Below are 21,700 nucleotides of genomic sequence, written 5' to 3' on the forward strand. Positions count from 1 at the left end.
TGACGGTTTGTAGCGATTTTCCATCGCATGCACAACATTCCGGACGAGAAAAAAAAAACATTCCGGACGAGATAGCGAGACCAGCGGGGTCTCCGTGGATTGTTATCGGAAGCAAAGCGAAGGAGGCGGCGCCGGGAGCGGAAGCAAAAGCGAGGCTGCAGAGCCGGCCTGTTGACTAAGCTCAGAAAACAGCCACTCAAACCTCCACTGCTAAGCCTCTATCTCTCCAACGCCAGATCCATGTAAACAAGACGGACGATTTGGAATTACAGTTGGAATTACCTTATTCTATTCTATAATCGGCTGGTCAGTGCATCTAGTATCAGTACTAGTAATACTTAAGTGACTTACCCATCCAATGAGGATTCTTATTTACAAGATGCCACATCTGAGTCGCTGACAAATCCTGAATTTCTGTAAAGATAACTGTCCAGAGATTTATAAGCATGCAGTGCTTCACCACTGAACAGCGAAGGAAAGTTAATGAGGTAATTATACACGTCTGGGTATTCCGCTAGCAGTTCAAAATCCGGTCGTGAAAACTCCGTCCGGTAAACCATAAGGGTCACTAATCTGTAGATCGTTTATTTTAGACATATATCTAGTTATCTGTTCATTAGAAAAATGAGCCGTGTAGTCCGTCAGTTGAAATTGATCCATTCTGTACAAGAGTGCAGCAGTATTCAGCGGTGTTTTTGACCGACAAGATGGCGGTTGTGTACTTTCCGGTCACGTGACTGCAAGATCTCTATAGGCTAATGATTTCCTTGCTAATTACTGGAGTCGAGTTAGTTTGTATGCTTTTACAAAGCTTTATTATTATAGTTCATTCTTCAAGTTAGGGTAATTCCTTGGACTCAACATAACACATCTTTACATATAGGGTTATTATTAACGTGACATCACACACTGCTAAATCTGAACTTTCAGAAAAAAACATAGACTTGTACAATTAGTGAAAAGTTGGATGCTTGTAATAACCATAATATGGATATATATGATGTTACGTAGCTTGTTGTTAGATATCTACGCAATACAGCCAAACATTTGAACTTAAACTAGTTCTTTTTGTTAGAAGTAATTATAAATATTAAAACCATACAGTTGACCCAGTGGGATTAGGGTTTCTTTGGTTTTATTTTTCTCTTTGCTGTCATCTGCTTATCTGTTTTTGCATTTCATAATCCCTGGACTTGATTCTCAGTTCTGTCATTATATTATCTATATTATCCCTAGCTTGAACATTTAAACATTATTCACTACTTGCTCGTAAATTAGTGAACCAAACAATGAAGAAAATATTAAAGCGAGACATTCAGCAGATTCAAGTCTTCTCTGCAGAAAATGTCTGTCTGCTGTCGGGAAACACACAGGTGTTGGCCTCAAACTGCTTTACCGTTATATCACACTGCCAATCATGCATCAAGTAATTACATTCACATTGGCACTGCGATGATTTCTCCATGCTCGAATGGTCCTGAAGCTGCAATTACAGGGGCATCTAAGCTGTCTTTAACCAGACTCGTGTATATTGTAGGTTGTAATTAATTACAATAGTAAATAATGAGGAAGTGGCTACATGGTGCTGATTCACATTTTCCTTCCCCGCAGAAAGGATGTGTGCTTAATTATGGGAGTATCATGAGTGACATTATAGAAGGTCCAAGTCATTTAATTATACATGACTTCAGACAAGCATCTCTGAAGGCACTTTCATAAGCATTTTATGTAGAAAAAGCAATTGGATAACTTTTAGTCTTGCTCCTTGTCTATGTGTCTTAACACATATAGTGAACAAAACATCTGGAGGTCTATATATGTAACATTTGCATCTGGTGTCTTGCTCATTTCACACAACGTGAAGAGGAAATGTCACTGACAGCTAAAGGAAAGCTGAGAAACTTAAAAAACCAAATCTGAATAAATGATTCAGAGACATTTTCATCATACTGCAGGTTCCAGTGTCAAATATGTGGCAGTTAAAAACACTTCATATGAAAGTCTCCTGCTGTAAGAAATTAAATGTTATAGGCAAATAATCCACGATGAGGTGATGTTAATCATTTTCCTATTACAGCACATCCCGAAAGGTTTTTACCATTTTTTATTTATGAATGAAAGTTAAATAGTTTTAACCATTTATATTTACATTTACGGTAATAATGCGGAACATCCTTAAAAACTTAGTTTCTATTGTCACTTATGTTATAGCAGCTATAAACAGTCTTTCTCTCTCTAGCTTCTTATTTTTCACTCTTTTGAAGTTGAAAAAGATGGCAGGTTGTCATATTGCAGAGAAACATCAAGCATAAAATCATCTGTCTTGAAGACTTTCCTTGTTATGAAGCACTGACACTGTAGACTCCTTCCATAACTGAAATAAATGCCTCCTTACGGAAAAGTTCACCATATCAATGATGATATATGGTTCTTTGTTAAACAACAAGACATTTTTAAACTATTTATGATGTGCCTTAGATGATGTGGATTGTTTGCCTGTGAATGAGGTGTTTCTATAGAAACTATAACTTATTAGAACAAGCCATTCATCTAAACCTGTGATCTGAATCACAGTCAGAGATCCTGTTATAGAAACTTACGCTACGTTCACACTGCAAGGCTTAATGCTCAATTCCGATTTTTTTGTGAAATCCGATTTTTTTGTGAGGTCGTTCACATTAACAAATATATGCGACTTGTATGTGATCCTCAGTATGAACGAAAAGCGACCTAAAAGTGTTCCGCATGCGCATTGCAGGATACGACGACGTCACACGCAGTGAGCACGGCCAGTGTTTATGGAAGTAAAACCGCCCGGTTGCGGTATGACCCATCCGATCTAGCTTGAATAGCTGTATCCCCCCAAATGGAAATCAGCTCCCTAACCTCTGCGTCCTTCCATTGAGAAGATTCAGAACCTTCACAGCCCGAAGCGTCCCTCACATTGATGTCATGCGCAGGGGCGCAGATACGTTTTTTGAACTGGGGGGGACAAAAAACTGGGGGGACAAAGCTGTCAGCAAACCAACCCCAACCCCGATATGCCTGTCAAACTTGTTGTGGGTTACCATAGCAACCAAGCTCGAGCTCGCAACCTGTGCAGTCTGCGCAGCTCAACCAACCGAATATCAGTCTTTCTTTTGTTTTATGTGAGTTGTTGCAACTATGTATACACTGCCATGCACCTCAATAAACCGAATGGTAATTAGTCTTTTGATTTTTCCGTGAGGTTTGCCTTATGCAAAGAAAAAGACAGCATAGACGTTTTTTCCTTCCTATAAGTGGGGGGGACCGAGCGAGGTGAATTTAAATCTGGGTGGGATGAATCCCACCCGTCCCCCCCTCTATCTGCGCCCGTGATTATGCGCCATGTTGTTGTAACTTTTTTTGAGAGACCCGCCGCCTACTTCAGCGCAGAATAGTGACGTTTGTGGCTTGTTGATGACATGTAAGTCGGATGAATGCGACCTGGCGGTTCAGACTGGAGTCGCATATGAAAAGATCGGATAGGAATCGGAATTAGGACCACATATCCAAACGGCCTGGGTCGGATTTGAAAAAATCGGATCTGTGTCGTTCATATTGTCAATAAAAGATCGGATACAGGTCACATATGGGCGAAAAGATCGGATTTGAGTCACTTCAGCCTGCAGTGTGAACGTAGCCTTCATCCACATATTCATCAGCACTATGATATATACATAAAGGATATTACATGGTAGCATGAAAATATGAAGTTTATCTTTGAGTGCTGAATGTACATATCATGAGTGAGCGAAGCGAATGAGTGAAAATATTTTCAACATGAGAAGATAAACCTCATATCTTCAAGTTAATGTGTGATTTTCTTTTTATTATATAGACACATTCACAAAAAAAAAGTACCCAAATTTATCAAAACAATTCATCGATTTCCTCACAAATGACATATAGTGATTTATGTCCCAGTTCTCCATGTCCCGGATGTAGATAGTATGAAAAATACGAGTTGTGTATTTCCCAGTAAAACACTCTTGTCATATATAATGTGTGTGTATAGACAGTTGTGGTCAGAAGTTTACATACAGTGACATGAATGTCATCTTGGATATGAATGTCAGGGCAATATTTGGGCTTTTAGTAATTTCTCTGAACTGTTTTTTTTTTCTGTGGCAGAATGACTGTACAGCATATATCTTTAATTTAAAAAAAAACACTAGAATTTGGTGCACAAGTTTTAATTTTCTTTGGATTTTCTGAAATCAATACAGGGTCAAAATTATACATACAGGGTCAAAAATTTACATACACTCACTTAGATTATTAATTCAGAGGTGCTGAAACTTTCAAAATGTCTCTTATCTTGCCAAGGCTGAGGTCTCTTAACTTCCTGTTAGTGAGCATGACTGACTACAGCTGATAGCCTTTCTGTGCCTTCATTAAAAGGGTTTGTTTACAGCACTCATTGGATTGACCAACACACAGTAAAATGGGAAAGTCCAAGGAGCTCAGTGCATATCTGAGAAAGAGGATCACAGATATACACAACTCCAGAATGTCTCTTGGAGCCATTTCAAAACAACTGCAAATTCCAAGGTCAGTTCAAACAATTGTATCCAAGTTATTGTGAGGTGCAGTCACTTTGCCAAGCCACTTTGCTTCAAGAAAACCCAAACTGTCACCCTCAGCTGAAAGGAAATTGGTTTGGATGGTCAGGAACAACCTGGGAACCACCATGGCACAGCCCTGCCATGAACTGGAAGCTGATGGGTCACTGTCTACAGTTCAGATCACCATGGACTAAGCCCATGTTTACATTAGACCATATCAGCGGATCATCAGATTAACGTTTTTAAAACGATTAGTGTGCACACAGCAACACCAATACACAATTTGCGTGCACACAGCAACACCAATACACGGATACGCTCGGCTCCGCAGGCATCCTGCGCTCCAAATCACTCCGCCCTGAACAGCGAGTGCCCTCTGGAGGGTGCGCACTCCGGCCCTGTGCAGCTCACAGAACATGCGAGTGAAGTGCACAAGCTGTGATTCGGGACTGAGCCGCTGTGTGTGTGATCCCAGCGCATATCACTTACTACTTGCAAGTGGAAGGATGGCAAGCCTAAAGACAATCATAACTACACAATGGGCAGTATTTGCATCAGTATTTGGAGTATTTTCATACTTTTATACTCTTTAATGAAAGGTGATACAAGGCGGAAGTCCGCGCCGTTTTTCAGCAGTCGCGTCACATGACCAACGCCAGCGAATCAGGAAGGTGGATGTCACAGTGATGTTGTCCAATGACGACGCCAGCTAGAGCTCAGCACAGCGTATCAGCGTATCTCAATGTTTACACAGCACGGGAGCTGACACGATCTGGATTGAATACGTGGACCCTGGCGGATTCCCGTTTCCCAGCGTTTCCAGGCAGTTTAATGTAAACGGACAGTGCATCCGCGAAGAAAACAAGACAGATACGGTCTAATGTAAACTTGGCCTAAGAGGCTGCTATCCAAGAAATAACCCACTACTCCAAAATTGACACCTTCAAGCTTAACTAAAGTTTGAAGCTGACCACACGGATAAAGAAAAAGCCTTCTGGAGGATAGCTGTATGGTCAGATGAGACAAAGATTGAGTTATTTGGCCACAATGACCACCACGTATAGAGGAACACTGGACCAGCTGGTGGTGGTGATAGGATCATCATGCCCTGGGGCTGTTTTGCTGCCAGTGGAACTGGTTCATTGCACAAAGTGGATGGAATAATGAAGGAGGACTACCTCAGAATTCTTCAGCATATACCATCAGAAACTTGAACACGACTTGGGAGTTATAACAGGACAATGAACCCAAACACGCATCAGAACTGGTTGTGGAGGATAAAGCAGGCTAACATTCAGCTTAAAACAAGTCCTGACTTCAACCCTATTGAAAATATATGGACCATGCTTATAAGTCGAGTCCATGCCAAGAAAAAAAAACAAATTTATTTGAACTCTACCAATTCTACCGTGAAGAGTCGTGAAATATCCAACCAGAATTCTGCCAGAAGCTTGTTCATGGTAAACAAAAATGTTTGGTCAAGGGTGCAAACCCTGACAAAACACTACCTTTAGAGCTGGCTCATTCCAATCGCTGCCTGCAGTGAGGGTTTGGAAGTCCAGAGCATATTCTGCAACCCTTCTTTCTCCCTGCTTGATGGTCAGCAGACTTTCTCTGTCTTCAATACCCTCTGGTTCATGGTCAAATACTCATTTAAATAGCTCTAGCAAGCATTCATGAGAGGTCATGTGCTCACCTCCATGTTCCCAGACACCACTGGACCATTGCAGGGCTTTACCAGTCAGCAGTGAGAGAAATTGGCCAATTTTCTGTTCCTCAGAGATGCCGGAGAACACAGAAAAATATAGAGGGCACTGGAGCAGAAATCCGTTACAGCTGACTGCATTACCGGCGTAATCCTCGAGTGGTGAGAGACGCTTAGGGGAGCTCATGGAGGACTCGGGATGCATTAGGAGGGCCTGCAACATCTCAGCAGCAAGCTGCGCCATCCTAGTGTTGAGGTCGCTGAGGAGAACATCAGCAGATGCTAAGAGGCACCCCTGAGCACTTAGAGCAGTCTGCGTCACCTCCTCCGCTGCATCCATCGATGGTGAAGTATCCTGTCAGGATGCAGGCACTTACGGATGCAAGCGCAGGGGACAGCAGGAGAAGCAGACTGTAGACAAAGCCAAGATGATAGACTGGAGATGTGGTCGAAGAAACAGGCAGAGGCCGGTTGATCGGCAAACAGAATGTGGAAGGCGGGACTGAGAGACAAGGTCGGGAACACGTAAACAAAGGTCGAGAGGAGAACTGGCAGGCAGAAAGTAAATGGCTTGGTAATGACAGGAGAGAAAACACTGAACGATACTTCACACTGACTGTGAGTGAGAATGGAGTTTAAGTAGAGGTGTTAATTACGGAAGTAATGAGTGACAGGTGCAATTCATAGTCTGGAGATAGAGGGCGCTGTGATTGTTGGGAAATGTAATCCGTGGTAGCCATGTTTGCAGGCTATTTCGAGCTTACACTCTGCATACCATTACAGGTTCTTAACTGACAGATTCTTAAAGTAGCAGCTCCATATTTCCTGACTCAATATTTTATATCTATGTTAATGATATACAGTACCAGCCAAACGTTTGTACACACCTTCTAATTCAGTGTGTTTTGTTTATTTTCATTAATTATAAGTCACTTCATGTCTTAAAGTAATGATGGATGTCATTTCTCTTTACTTAGTTGAGTGGTTCTTTACATAATATGGATTACTACAGTTGTGGAATAGGGCTATTTACTGTATTTGTATTATTTACTGTTTGATCTCAAACACATTAAGAAGGCAAGAAACTCGTCCAGTAATTAACTTTTGATAAGGCACACTTATTAACTGAAAAACGTTCCAGGTGACTACCTCATGAAGCTGATTAAGATAACACCAATAGCGTGTAAAGCGTCATCAAGTCTGACCACAACCTGGTTCGTCTACAGCCGAAGTACACCCCCCGGTCCAAAGCCAATGACTAGCTCCATCAGGAGGTCGTCCCCTGAAATGGAAGATGCCCTCAGAGACTGCTATGACACCACGGACTGGGATGTGCTGCTTAGCCCACACTGTGAGGACATAGAGGGGCTGACACACTGTCTGACGGATTACCTCAACTTCTGTGCAGACGTGGTCTTCCCCGCTAAGACTGTACGGTGTTACCCTAATAACAAGCCATGGGTAACACAGGAAGTCAAAGCTGTCCTCAACAGGAAGAAGGCCGTCTTCAGGAGGAGGGACAGGGAGGCAGGAGGTGAAAGCAGCACAGCAGGAGGTGAAACGCTGCGTGAGGGAAGCTAAGCACAGCTACAGGAGAAAGGTGGAGCAGAAGCTGAAGGAGAACAGCATGAGGGAGGTCTGGGAAGGTGTGAAAACCATCACAGGCCACAACACAAAGACCACAGTCGTAGGGGGGACAGTGGAGAGGGCGAATGAGCTGAATGACTTCTTCAACCAGTTCAACCAGCCCACGTCCCCCCCACCCTTCCCCCTCACTGCAGCCATCTCTCCTTCTTCCCTCAACACACCTCCCCCCAGTCATCGGAGCAGCCCCCTTCTCCTCCTCCCCCACCTCAACACAGACTCTTCCATGCATCACTGCAGACCAGGTCAGAGGCCAACTGAGGAAGCTTCACCCCAGGAAAGCAGCAGGCCCGGACAAGGTGTGTCCCCGACTACTGAAGACCTGCGCTGCTGAACTGGGTGAACCACTCCAACACATTTTCAACCTCAGCCTGCAGCTGGGGAGAGTGCCCACCCTCTGGAAGACATCATACATCATTCCAGTTCCCAAGAAGAACCGGCCCAGCGAGCTGAACGACTTCCGACCAGTGACACTCACTTCACATCTGATGAAGACGTTGGAGCGGCTCTTCCTCAGCCTCCTCAGACCCCAGGTGCAACACACCCAGGACTGTCTGCAGTTTGCGTATTGGGCAGGTGTTGGTGTGGAAGACGCCATCCTCTACATGCTACACTGAGCCCACTCACATCTGGATAAGGGAAATGGCACAGTGAGGATCCTCTTCTTGGACTTCCTGAGTGCCTTCAATACCATCCAGCCCCTTATGCTTCAGGACAAACTGAACAGGATGAGAGTGGACCCCTGGCTGGTCACCTGGATCTCCAGCTACCTCACCGACAGGCAGCAGTATGTCAGGCTGAAGGACATCATGTCTGACACTGTGATTAGCAGCACTGGAGCACCCCAGGGCATGGTGCTGGCCCCTATTCTCTTCACCCTGTACACCGCTGACTTTTGCTACAACTTGGAGCTGTGTCACATTCAGAAGTTCGTCAATGACACAGCCATCATGGGGTATATCAGGGACGACAGAGAGGAGGAGTATAGGAGCCTGATGAGAGACTTTGCCGTTTGATGCAAAAGGAACCATCTGCAGCTCAACACCTTGAAGACCAAGGAGCTGGTCATTGACTTTGGGAGGTCCAGACCAAGGTCACAACCAGTTCTGATCGAGGGAGTCGAGGTGGAGGCTGTGGATTCCTACAAGTACCTTGGGCTGTGGCTGGACAGCAAACTGGACTGGACTTGCAACACCAACCACCTGTACAGGAAGGGACAGAGCAGGCTGTACTTCCTGATGAGGCTGTGGTCCTTTAACATCTGCAGGAAACTCCTGTGGATGTTCTATCAGTCCATGGTCGCCAGTGTCCTGTTTTACACCGTGGTGTGCTGGGGGGCAGCACATCCAAGAAGGACACATCCAGGCTGGACAAACTGATCAGGCAGGCCGGCTCTGTGGTCGGCATGAAGCTGGACTCTCTGGTGACGGTGGCAGAGAAGAGGACTATGGACAAACTACTGAACATCATGGACGATGCCCGTCACCCTCTGCACACCATCATCAGCAACCAGAGGAGTCTGTTCAGTGACAGAATACTCCTTCCCAAGTGCAGGACTAACAGACTTAAAAACTCCTTTGTCCCTCACGCTATCAGACTGTACAACTCCTCTCTGGGGGGGAGGAGGGGTAACAGGAGGACAGAGGACGGGAAGGAGCAGTAGCCTAGCCTGACAAAAAGAAATACTGGACAATGTGCAATAAAAATGTGCAAAATAATGTGCAATACCTCTCCTTCTGGACTTTTTTTCATATCTTTTTTTAATATTTGTATATGTAAATATTTAATTTATCTAGAAGTTTTCTCTATTTTCTATTCTCTGTTTATCCTGTAATGATGCTGCTGGAATTTTTTATTTCCCTGAGGGAACCCTCCCAAAGGGATCAATAAAGTTCTATCTAATCTATCTAATCTAATCTAATCTAATCTAATCAAGGTAAATGATGGATACTTTGAAGAATCTAAAATATGAGACATTTTTTTAAAACACTTTTGTTTACCACATCATTCCATACATGTTCCATATGTTATTTCATATGATTTTTTGATGACTTCAGTATTGTTCTACAATGGAGAAAATAGTCACCATACAGAAAAACCTATGAATGAGGAGAGTAGAGGTATACAAACTTTGCTTCACTAACAAAATTTAAATAAAGTAGTTTTTCCAACACTGGGACTAATGTTAAATATCTTGTGCATTTCCTGTGCATACTTTCAAATTAGCTTGATAAGTAAACTCTACAGGAAATACACACGACTCACTGCCAAGGAACTCAGCTGCTGCAGAACCGTATGATTAGCTTCATAATCTCAGTGATTCAGTTTATCTTCCTGGATTTTTAGCCCGTGAAGCAACTTCAGCCTTGGCACTGGTGCAACACTAACTGTTTTTTCCAAGAAGACAGAAAGATGAAGGATGATTTGGGCTTTGAAAACACCTGCTGAAATTCTGGACTCATTTAATTACCATGTATTTAAAGAATGCATGGTTTTGTAGCAGCAGGCGAAGTTAATCTGCTTGTTTGGCTGAAATGAAACACCCTTCAGCTCCATGCGCTCTTCTTCAACATTATGGATGTAGCTGTTCAATTAATTCAGGGTTCAGTGTTCATTTGTTTTCAGCTTGGTACAATACAGTTACATGCAAATTCTGAAGTATTTAAGCTTCAACATTTTGTAAAATCCACAGCATCTCAAAGTAAAGGCATGTAATGAAATCCATCCAATCCTCCGTTAACTGAATATAAATCATCAAATAAAGTAAAACTGTTGCCTTTATCTTAATAATCTCAATCATTAATCAGGGCTTAACCCAATCAACTGTCAGTCATGGAAAGTACTGAAGTACATATAATTTGTTACTGTACTTAAGTCCCCTTTTCATGTGTACTTTATTAGTACAGTATTTCTGTTTTTGTACACTTCATACATTACAAGGCAAAATATCACATGCTACTGAAAAAAAATGGATTGGCCAAAATATCTATTAAACTGAAACAAACCGATCATAAGGCAGCGCACCTTGGAACTGGCTGAGAAAGTTCTGTCTATTTACACTGGCACATTTCAGCTTGGCAATCTGACGTTGCTCTAAATGGACAAAAATAAATGAGGAATATTTCTAACTATGTTTACGAGAGCAGCCTACTCAAACAGGAAGACAGGTTCATTCACGTTCTGCTTTGTACACAAACACACCCCTAAGGGCCTCTGCATGCTCTTGTGACAAGGCTTTCGCAGATAGCTTTTCGCAGACAGTTGTAATTTATCGTTGAGTGGGGAGTAATAGGCGTGCGCGATGTTATTCACCGCCACAACGCAAGGGGGCGCGAAGTCGCGAAATCGCTAGGAGTAGTTGGTGGGTGTGGTTAGTGGAGTGTTTATCCTCCGGTTACTTATAATGACTAGAACTGGAGTCGTATAGATGTACGTACTTCCTCACTTCCTCGATCAACCGCTCTTCGTGCTGCTCCATCTTCGCTCATGTTTTTAAAAATGGCGGTCGTGAAAACAAACCAAACCGGGAAAGTAGGGAAGCGGAAGTGCGTGTACAGCGGATGTAGAGTGGACCAATCAGAGCCCTCTTGTCTGCGACGCTGTCTGCGAGGCTTCTGCGGTGGTCACAATTTTTGGGAGGTGCGCGCAGAGCGTCTGCGAAGGGGGGGGCTACGCAGACGCCATCTGCGAGGACTGGGTTGTCAGCATAAATTGGCCTTAATGCGGTGAGGAACTGGCGAAAGGAAGTGAAGGGAGATATTCACAGTGTCTTGTTCTGGTCTGCAGTCTGAGAGGTTTCAAGAAACTGATCATCAAAAATAACAACTAAAATAACTCAATACCTTTACATTTGATGCTTCAGTACAGTTAAAAGCAGGTACTATTGCATTTGAACTCAAGTAGAAAACTTCGACTTTTACTCGAGAGGCATGTTAGTACCGGAGGTTCATATTTTGTTTTTTTGTTTGTTTTTTTTTAAACACAAATTATTTTAGTTATGTACTGTAGCTATTACGATCCATATATCACTGCCCATAAAAGCCACAGATTTATTACTATCCTCCTTTTGAGCGTTCCCCAAGTCTCATCCCATCGGCTCTGCTGGTCTGACACTGTTTCTGTTGGTGCTATATGGTTTACACACGCACGCACACACACACACAAAACAACAAACAAACAAAACAAAACAAAACTTACCAATAGGACAGGGTCCCTCAGACACCACCAGGATCTCAGTCTGCTGTTTGCAGGCATCCCTCCGGAGCAAACACTCATTATTGTAGAACTTGTTATTGGAGCCGCACACCGGGGCATAGTCGTTGTTACACTGATCGAGGGAGGAGAAATCAAGAATGTAAGAAAGGTCGGCTGTATTATAACCACATATTGATTCCATCTTTTCTCTTATTGTTATGAATGTCACACTGATTTTTTCATCTTTAGGTTTCTGTCAGCATGCTAGGGAAGGCTATTCAGTTTCTTTCAGCACATTCCAGTCATCTTTTTTAATTGATTAGTTTTGTAATATTCCCTTTGCACTCGATTAATATACATAAGATGATTGACAACATTTTTTATTTGGACACATAATAAAAAATTGATAATGTACCCCAGTTCAGGGGTTCCTGCATTCTCTTCAGTCAGAAAATATGTTTAAAAAAAAAAGTTTGGACACAACCTAAGTGTCCAAGTGTCACCCTTTCACCAAACACATGCTGAAATACAGCCAATACTTCAATGTTTTGTGGCTTTCAAACTTCAAACTTGTGTGGTTTAGACTTATCTAAAAGAGTAGTTCTCTATTGGTTAAGTAGGTGGAGTTGAATAAGATTTGAATAATTTTTTTGCTATTTGAGCCCACCCCCTTGTCCCTTTTCCCACCCATGAATACAAAGTGGTGGTTCATCAAGAGTTAGCATTAGCAAGTATTTGTCACGTCTACAATTGCTCGCACTCAAAACTCCACTTCCCAGAGTTCGCACTGGCTGTTAATCATGGGTGCTGATCACCGCTCCCAGTCCCTGGAATACTGATTATCACACACACACCTGTTACACATCATTGTCTCATTACTGCGCAGTATATAATGACTCTCTAAACACACACAGTGCAAAGCATCGCTCAGGACCTTGTGTCTGTTCATACCAAATCTTTCCTTATTATTTGCATTTGCTGTTCTGGTTTTCTGACTATATTTTGTATTTTTGCCCTTTGTCTTTGCCTCTGATATTCTGGTCTCTCTTCAGAGAGATGGTGCAGGGTGGACTCCCTTGGGAGACCAAGCAGCAGTCAGCTGTTGGACAGCAGAATATAAATCCTGTAGTGGCAGTGCATTCCTAACCCTCTTATCTCCCTAGAGGATCACCACAAGGGATGTGACCTGGGACATCACCATTGTCACAGATCTTTGTGCCATGGATAAACAGGATCCTGGGCCAAGACTGGAAACAGGAAGTCGTACTCCTTCCCAAGCTCATGTGAATGGTGATTCTCCAACTTCCCTCACAACATCAAGCTTATCAAGCTCAATTAGGAAGGAGAATGAGGAAAAGAGGAGGCAGGAGATGACTCCCTACTCAAACTCGAGTGGACCAACAACGATGACGATGATACTCTGTTTGTGGCTCACCTGACCCTGGCCTGTTTTTTGATGCTGACTTTGCTTCATGATTTGGATTTGTTTACCAGCTTGCTTTAATAAACTCTCTGCCGCAAGTACATCCGTCTGTCGCCTGCATTCCTGACAGTATTGTCATGACATCACTTTGTAGCACACTATCTAACAAGTGGACGTTTTTCTTCGTGTAATAACCTCTTATGAGTACTAAGCAGCAGGCTAGCAGGTTGTGGCGTGAAGGATATAAAACCACACAAACGCGCATTCCAGACCGTAACGTGGTTTCCCGAAGGGAATTTTTCAGTCGGGTAATACTTTTCAGCTGCTGCTTAAACCATTGTTTTTTTCTTGCTTAATCATGTCCTACATATTTCTCTAGCTTATTTATATTATTAACAGGAAAAAAAGACTATTACACCTTTAAAATAAAATTATTCTGTGATGTTTCATATAATAATATTTCTGATTTGTCTTCAGCTTGTCTCAATCATTACAATGACTGTTAACTCTCTGATAATCTTCAGAATAATCATGAAAGGAAAAATCCACCTTGCACAACGTGCCTGCTAATTTTCATATCTCCAACTATTTATCATCCATCCATTATCTCTAGCAACTTATCCTGTACAGGCTCACAGGCAAGCTGAAGCCTATCCCAGTTGACTATGGACGAGAGGCGGGGTACACCCTGGCCAAGTCACCAGGTCATCGCAGGGCTAGCACATAGAGGCCAAGTTTACATTAGACCGTATCTGTCTCGTTTTCTTCGCGGATGCACTGTCCGTTTACATTAAACCGCCTGGAAACGCCGGGAAACAGGAATCCGCCAGGGTCCATGTATTCAATCCAGATCGTGTCTGGTCCGGTGCTGTGCAAACATTGAGGATACGCGGATACGCTGTGCTGAGCTCTAGCTGACGTCGTCATTGGACAACGTCACTGTGACATCCACCTTCCTGATTCGCTGGCGTTGGTCATGTGACGCGACTGCTGAAAAACGGCGCGGACTTCCGCCTTGTATCACCTTTCATTAAAGAGTATAAAAGTATGAAAATACTGCAAATACTGATGCAAATACTGCCCATTGTGTAGTTATGATTGTCTTTAGGCTTGCCATCCTTCCACTTGCAAGTGGTAAGTGACGCGCATGCCCGATATGCACTGAGATCACACACACAGCGGCTCAGTCCCGAATCACTGCTCGTGTGCTTCACTTGCACGCTCTGTGAGCTGCGCAGGGCCGGAGTGCGCACCCTCCAGAGGGCACTCGCTGTTCAGGGCGGAGTGATTTGGAGCGCAGGATGCCTGCGGAGCCGAGCGTATCCGTGTATTGGCGTTGCTGTGTGCACGCGAATCGTGTATTGGCGTTGCTGTGTGCACGCTAATCGTTTTAAAAACGTTAATCTGATGATCCGCTGATACGGTCTAATGTAAACCCCACCAGAGACAAACAACCATTCACACACACACCTACGGTCAATTTAGAGCCACCAATTAGCCTACAAACACCACACAAAAAAGGCCCTCGTCGGCCACTGGGCTCAAACCCAGGATCTTCTTGCTGTGAGGTGACAGTGCTAATCACTACACCATCGTGCCACCGCTATTTATCATGTACCTGAAATTCTGAGGGTTTTTATTTATTTATCTGTCTAATTTTATATTTATTTATTTTTTAAGTTTAAACTTCTTGGTGTCTTCACTTTGCTACATTTTCCTCCATGCTGTTTGACGACTTGCTCATAGTGGGATTTATGCTGCCTTCCATTTACCTCGGAAATCGGAGCTGGGAATGACGTCACATCTGAGTTGACTGCATTCCAGTACAAGAAGTCAAAAAGCCCAAACCTGCACTTACTTAGAAGTACCAGTTTAGCCAGGTGAGCCACAGTTAGCAATATCAGTTGATACCAACACATTACGTGGTACAGTACTGTGCATATGATTGATTTAATAAGACACAAATAAGACAGAAGTGCTAATTACTTCAGCATTCACAAAGCATCATCTTGGATTTTGAGGTCGGGGGGGGGGGGGGGGGGGGGGTGAGGTTCTTTGGACTTTCTGAGTCAGAAATCTGATTGTAGGGAGCATTCCAGTTGGAATTTCTGAATAGGAACTCGGAAATCCTGATTTCCCAGTACAAACAGAACACGCCATTATCCCCTTACTTCATCTCAAACAGAGTGATGCAGCAATGCTTTAGTCCTTTATTGCTGATTCTTCTATAACTACAGTACTGTGGAAAAGTCTTAGGCACCCTTTTTTCATACAAACTTTGTTATAGATTTCTATTTTATGACTTCTACATTATCAAGTCAGTACAAAAACATTTTAGAGTTCCAAACGTTCGTTTTCCAGCATAAAATTAAATGTTACAGAAAAAAAAAGTTTGTATCTGAGCAGCATGTTCCATAAGAGAGCACTTTTCAGATTAAAAAAAGAAAACATAATGAAGGCTACTGGGTTTTGCTGCAAAATTAAGAAGCAAGTGTGACAGTCAAAGTGTCCAGAAGAACTGTGGCTGGTTCTGCAAGATGCTCATTAAAACCTCCAGCTCATTTCCTTATAAAACTGCACTCATTGTACCTGAGACTACTATTGTGTTTAAAGCAAAGGGTCGTCTCACACCAAATATTGACTTTGTTTTATTTATTATGGCTTACTGCTGTTTATAGTATTTTTTTTAAATATATTTAAACCTTTCATTTCATTATTTAAGTCATTTTTGGTCTACAGCATTTCTTTACATAGGCCTAAAACTTTTGCACAGGACTGTGCTGTCAGACTTCCATGTTCAATATATCTGTAAACATTTAGAGGTAATGAATTATGGGACTTTCTTTTACACAGCATGCAAAATGACTCGGTATAATCACACACCTTGCGGAAATTTCTGTATTTTATTCCTGATAGCACAAGCCAGATCTCACCAGAAATCTATGTCTGAAAATGGATTATGTGGGTACAAGCTTCGCATAATCCAGCAACCCTGGATCATGATGAAGTCTAGGCAGGGAGGGAGACAGAGTTTTTATTTTTACAACAAGCAAATGAACAAAGGTCTGGCCTACATATCTCTGAACTGATCTCAGTTGTGTTAGCACTTTTTTTTTTTAAGGAAACGCGTTTGGGTAAACAGCTAGCACAAGAGAATACAGAGGTGTGTGTGTGTGGTTTTTTTTTGTGTGTGTGTGTGTGTGTGTGTGTGTGTGTGTGTGTGTGTGTAGAATGTAAATGAAGACAGTGAAGGAGGACCCAAATATATCCTGGCAGCTTTGGACTTCCATGGAAGTGGAAAACTGGTTCAGGACTGACATGAGATCCAAGTCGTAAAATGCAATAATAATAATAATAATAATAATAAGTAAAATGATAGTATTTGGTTTATGAATGACGTTAAGAAGTAACTTTTCCTGTATAACACTGCTTTTGATTTTTTTTTTTGGATCAAACACATTATGCTACATTTCACTGCTGCATTTCAGCACAAGAGAGGACTCATCTGTTTTGCTCACTTGCTGTACTGCACATAAAGTGGGTGGCCTTCAGGAAACTGGAGCAGATCCACACCTCAGGCAGGTATTCTGGGAGAATATGATAATGCCACACACGGGTATACCTGGCTTCAGCAAGCAAGAGATCTGTCTCTGTCGTACACCATGCACAAGGTGAGTAGGAGAGGTGGGCATGATGTAGGGCAGCTCTGGCCTGACTACTCGGCTTGGACGAGCCACTGTATTGGCCTTTATCCAGCCGTGCCCACTGATTCCGGAGCCCGTTTCATGCCCGCTGTTTTATCGGCTTGGAGGCAGTATACTATAGAGGGAGAGCAGTCAGAGCCAACGCTGGCATTGGTGCAAGAGATCCGGTTGAATGCAGGATTGAGAGGTAGGGAAACAAAAGGACAAAATGAAACAGGGGTGAAATGAATTCTGATCAAAAATAGCAGAAGAATCTCATTAGGAAAACCTGTTCAGAAAACTGATACATTTTGAAGTATGTAGCTCATTTCCATTAATCAGAATTAAGAAGCACATACAGGAAATTCTTAGTGCTGATCTCCTGAGAGAAAAAATGAGAGGGGGGTGGGGTAAAAGAGACAGACTGGCAGATATACAGTCCTAGAGAGACAAAAGGGTGAGAAAAGAAAGGAAGTCGTAAAGTAAAGTAGAATTAACAAGGCTCTGAGGAGCTCAGTCAGAATGATATTACAGGAAATAAAGAGAGAAGGAGAAGTTATGAAGGACTTGCCAGTCTCAGAAATAGATGCAAAGGAAGCTGTGGGGGAGTGCAAGAGAGAAAATGAAAACTGAACAGAAAGAGAAGAACAGAAGCCAGAGATCGAGGCGCTGCCATTACATGGCTTTCACACCGCTCGTCCTCTGTCTATGTCTCTGTGGCTCAAAGTATTCAATCAGGCTTCGGTTTTGACCAGAAATGATGCAACAGTGCGAAAGATGCCCTGCACCCTGGGGTGCCTTGAGAAGTGCCTATTCTTCCCAAGCCCTTGCAATTCAGTCTTTTTATACTCGCATCTTAAGGCTATTAATATGGCTACCCTTTACGAAGTGTACCTGCACACTGTTCTGTCTGCAGCTGGAGGAGGTGCTGAGCAGGAAGATAAGATGACAATCAGTGATCTGTTTCCAGATGAAGACAACAATAAAGTCTCAGTTATAAAGTGAGGAGATTATGTTGGATAGAGGGTCATGTGGTTGACTCTCAAAATGTATGCAGAAGGAAAACTATTGAGGTGTAGTAATGACCTGTTCAGTCTCAGATCAATGCAGAGAGGAGGAAAGTGTGTAGACAGATGCAGAAAGAACATGACAATACAGAACAGACTGAGACGTACAGAAGTCTTAAACATACAGTTCAATATAAAACCCTGAGAACCAACTTCTCAGAGAAGTCAAAAAACATGGACCTATTCCAAGAGTTCTCTCTCGCGCTCTCTCTCTCTCTTTCTCACACACACACAAATTCTTCCAAGGGTGAACTGATGTACTGATTTCATCACTTGGTATCACGATCAATGGTGAAACGTGTCTGCGATTAGTATCTGTTGATGGGTTTTATTCTGTGAACAGTTTGATGTAGTATAGATCCGCCTTGCAAACATAAATTATTGTAGAGTGTGTCACTGTTGCAGATGCCACCTTTTGCAAACCCTAGCAATAAACACTCACACAAAGCCAACTCAGTTATAATAAAACATTGATATTAGTTAATAAATAAATAGAAAGGGAATGGTGCACTCCTATAGCCATGATCTCTGGCAAGTTGGTACCCCATATATTTAAAAAAAATTAATAATACTTATACTAGACATAGTTATTTTTATATATCATGCAACAATAAACCATGATACAAATTTATGATGATTACAATCGATGAAATAAAAAAATGTATTGTGATTATTATCAGGCTGCGGTATCTGTTAATTTTTCCTCGCTGTAATTGTGTTGTCTGGACAACAGAAGGTACAATAGTGTACGATCGTGGAAGGAAGTAACACAGCTCTAATGCACAAAAACACAAAAACAGATCTAAAATGTGAATGCGCTTTAGCGTGATTGGCTGAAGAAATAGATTAACAAGAAATTGGAACTCTCTTTTTACAAACTGATGAAAGATAAACATTTTGAATAAAATGAATATTTTAGCTAATACAACCCCGATTCCAAAAAAGTTGGGACAAAGTACAAATTGTAAATAAAAACGGAATGCAATGATGTGGAAGTTTCAAAATTCCATATTTTATTCAGAATAGAACATAGATGACATATCAAATGTTTAAACTGAGAAAATGTATCATTTAAAGAGAAAAATTAGGTGATTTTAAATTTCATGACAACAACACATCTCAAAAAAGTTGGGACAAGGCCATGTTTACCACTGTGAGACATCCCCTTTTCTCTTTACAACAGTCTGTAAACGTCTGGGGACTGAGGAGACAAGTTGCTCAAGTTTAAGGATAGGAATGTTAACCCATTCTTGTCTAATGTAGGATTCTAGTTACTCAACTGTCTTGGGTCTTTTTTTGTCGTATCTTCCTTTTTATGATGCGCCAAATGTTTTCTATGGGTGAAAGATCTGGACTGCAGGCTGGCCAGTTCAGTACCCGGACCCTTCTTCTACGCAGCCATGATGCTGTAATTGATGCAGTATGTGGTTTGGCATTGTCATGTTGGAAAATGCAAGGTCTTCCCTGAAAGAGACGTCGTCTGGATGGGAGCATATGTTGCTCTAGAACCTGGATATACCTTTCAGCATTGATGGTGTCTTTCCAGATGTGTAAGCTGCCCATGCCACACGCACTAATGCAACCCCATACCATCAGAGATGCAGGCTTCTGAACTGAGTGCTGATAACAACTTGGATCATCCTTCTCCTCTTTAGTCCGAATTACATGGCGTCCCTGATTTCCATCAAGAACTTCAAATTTTGATTCGTCTGACCACAGAACAGTTTTCCACTTTGCCACAGTCCATTTTAAATGAGCCTTGGCCCAGAGAAGACGTCTGCGCTTCTGGATCATGTTTAGATAAGGCTTCTTCTTTGAACTACAGAGTTTTAGCTGGCAACGGCGGATGGCAAGGTGAATTGTGTTCACAGATAATGTTCTCTGGAAATATTCCTGAGCCCATTTTGTGATTTCCAATACAGAAGCATGCCTGTATGTGATGCAGTGCTGTCTAAGGGCCCGAAGATCACGGGCACCCAGTATGGTTTTCCGACCTTGACCCTTACGCACAGAGATTCTTCCAGATTCTCTGAATCTTTTGATGATATTATGTACTGTAGATGATGATATGTTCAAACTCTTTGCAATTTTACACTGTCGAACTCCTTTCTGATATTGCTCCACCATTTGTTGGCGCAGAATTGGGGGGATTGGTGATCCTCTTCCCATCTGTTAGGGTTTTGCTGGGATTCGAACCTGGTTCGTTGGTGTGATAATCCAGCAAACCCCCACTAGGCCACCAGGGGGATGACTCAAATGCAGAGGCGTGAGGCGGAAGTAGAAAAAGAATCAAAAGGTTTATTTAAACTATATACACTATATACAGGGCAAAACAAAAGACAAAAAAAAAAACCAAAGAGTATAATCCAAAAGAAAAGCAAAGTGCAAAAATACAAAAGCTAAGAAGATCAAAAAACACAGTACAAAGGAAACTGGAGATAAACATAACAGCACAAAGACTCCGTGACAAGAGGACTGAACTCAGGGGTATAAATAGACAAACTAATTAAGGACACAGGTGAAGATAATTAGGCAATAACACAAACACAAAACACAGGAACAGTGGCGGCCTCTAGAGGCCAAAATAAACACGACATGAAAAGGAAATAACAGCGGCCTCTAGAGGCCAAAACAGTCCTAGTCCTAACAGGACCCCCCCCTCTAGGAGCGTCTCCTGACGTTCCCAGGGCGATCCGGATGGGCCGAATGGAAGTCCCGACATAGTTCTTTATCAAGGACATCCCGAGCAGGAACCCAGCAGCGCTCCTCAGGACCATAGCCCTCCCAGTCCACCAGATATTGCAACCCGCCGCGGACCCGGCGGGAGTCAAGCAGGCGATTCACAGTGAACACAGTCTGCCCCTGGAAGATGCGGGGGGGTGGGGGGTTCCTAGGGGCAGGGGCATACGTAGATGTCAGTACGGGCCGTAACAGGGAAACATGGAAAGTGGGGTTGATCCTCAGAGTCCGGGGCAACTGGAGCCGGTAGGAGACAGGGTTCACCCTGCGCACCACCTTGAAGGGGCCAATGTAGCGAGGAGCAAGCTTGCGGTTCTCCACCCGCAGTGGAAGGTCCTTAGTGGACAGCCAAACACGCTGCCCAGGGCGGAAAGCGTGTGCAGGTCTTCTATGGCGGTTGGCCTGAGTCTGGTTGGTTCTGGAGGTCTGTATGAGGGTCTTCCTGACCTTGCTCCAGGTCTTGCGACACCGTCTCACATATTGGTTGACCGAGGGCACCCCCGCGTCCTCCTCCTGGTCCGGGAACAGAGGTGGCTGGAACCCGAATTGGCACTGGAATGGCGACAGCTTGGTGGCCGATGACTGCAGGGTGTTGTGGGCGTACTCCGCCCATGGCAGCCAGGTGCTCCACGATGTCGGGTTATCCATAGCCAGGC

General features: G+C 43.0%; 1 protein-coding gene across 2 annotated transcripts in view; it reads right to left on the reverse strand.

Annotated features, from left to right (window-relative positions):
- tmeff2a (transmembrane protein with EGF-like and two follistatin-like domains 2a) overlaps nucleotides 1-21,700 on the reverse strand; it is a 259,197-nt gene that overhangs the window by 147,594 nt on the left and 89,903 nt on the right. For both annotated transcript variants that reach the window (XM_060937298.1, XM_060937297.1), the window contains exon 3: nucleotides 12,136-12,265. In XM_060937298.1, coding sequence (XP_060793281.1) covers nucleotides 12,136-12,265 — 130 coding nt within the window. The remainder of the gene's footprint in view (nucleotides 1-12,135; nucleotides 12,266-21,700) is intronic.

This window comes from Neoarius graeffei, chromosome 13, assembly GCF_027579695.1.
Source record: "Neoarius graeffei isolate fNeoGra1 chromosome 13, fNeoGra1.pri, whole genome shotgun sequence".
In the NCBI taxonomy this organism is placed as follows: domain Eukaryota; kingdom Metazoa; phylum Chordata; class Actinopteri; order Siluriformes; family Ariidae; genus Neoarius; species Neoarius graeffei.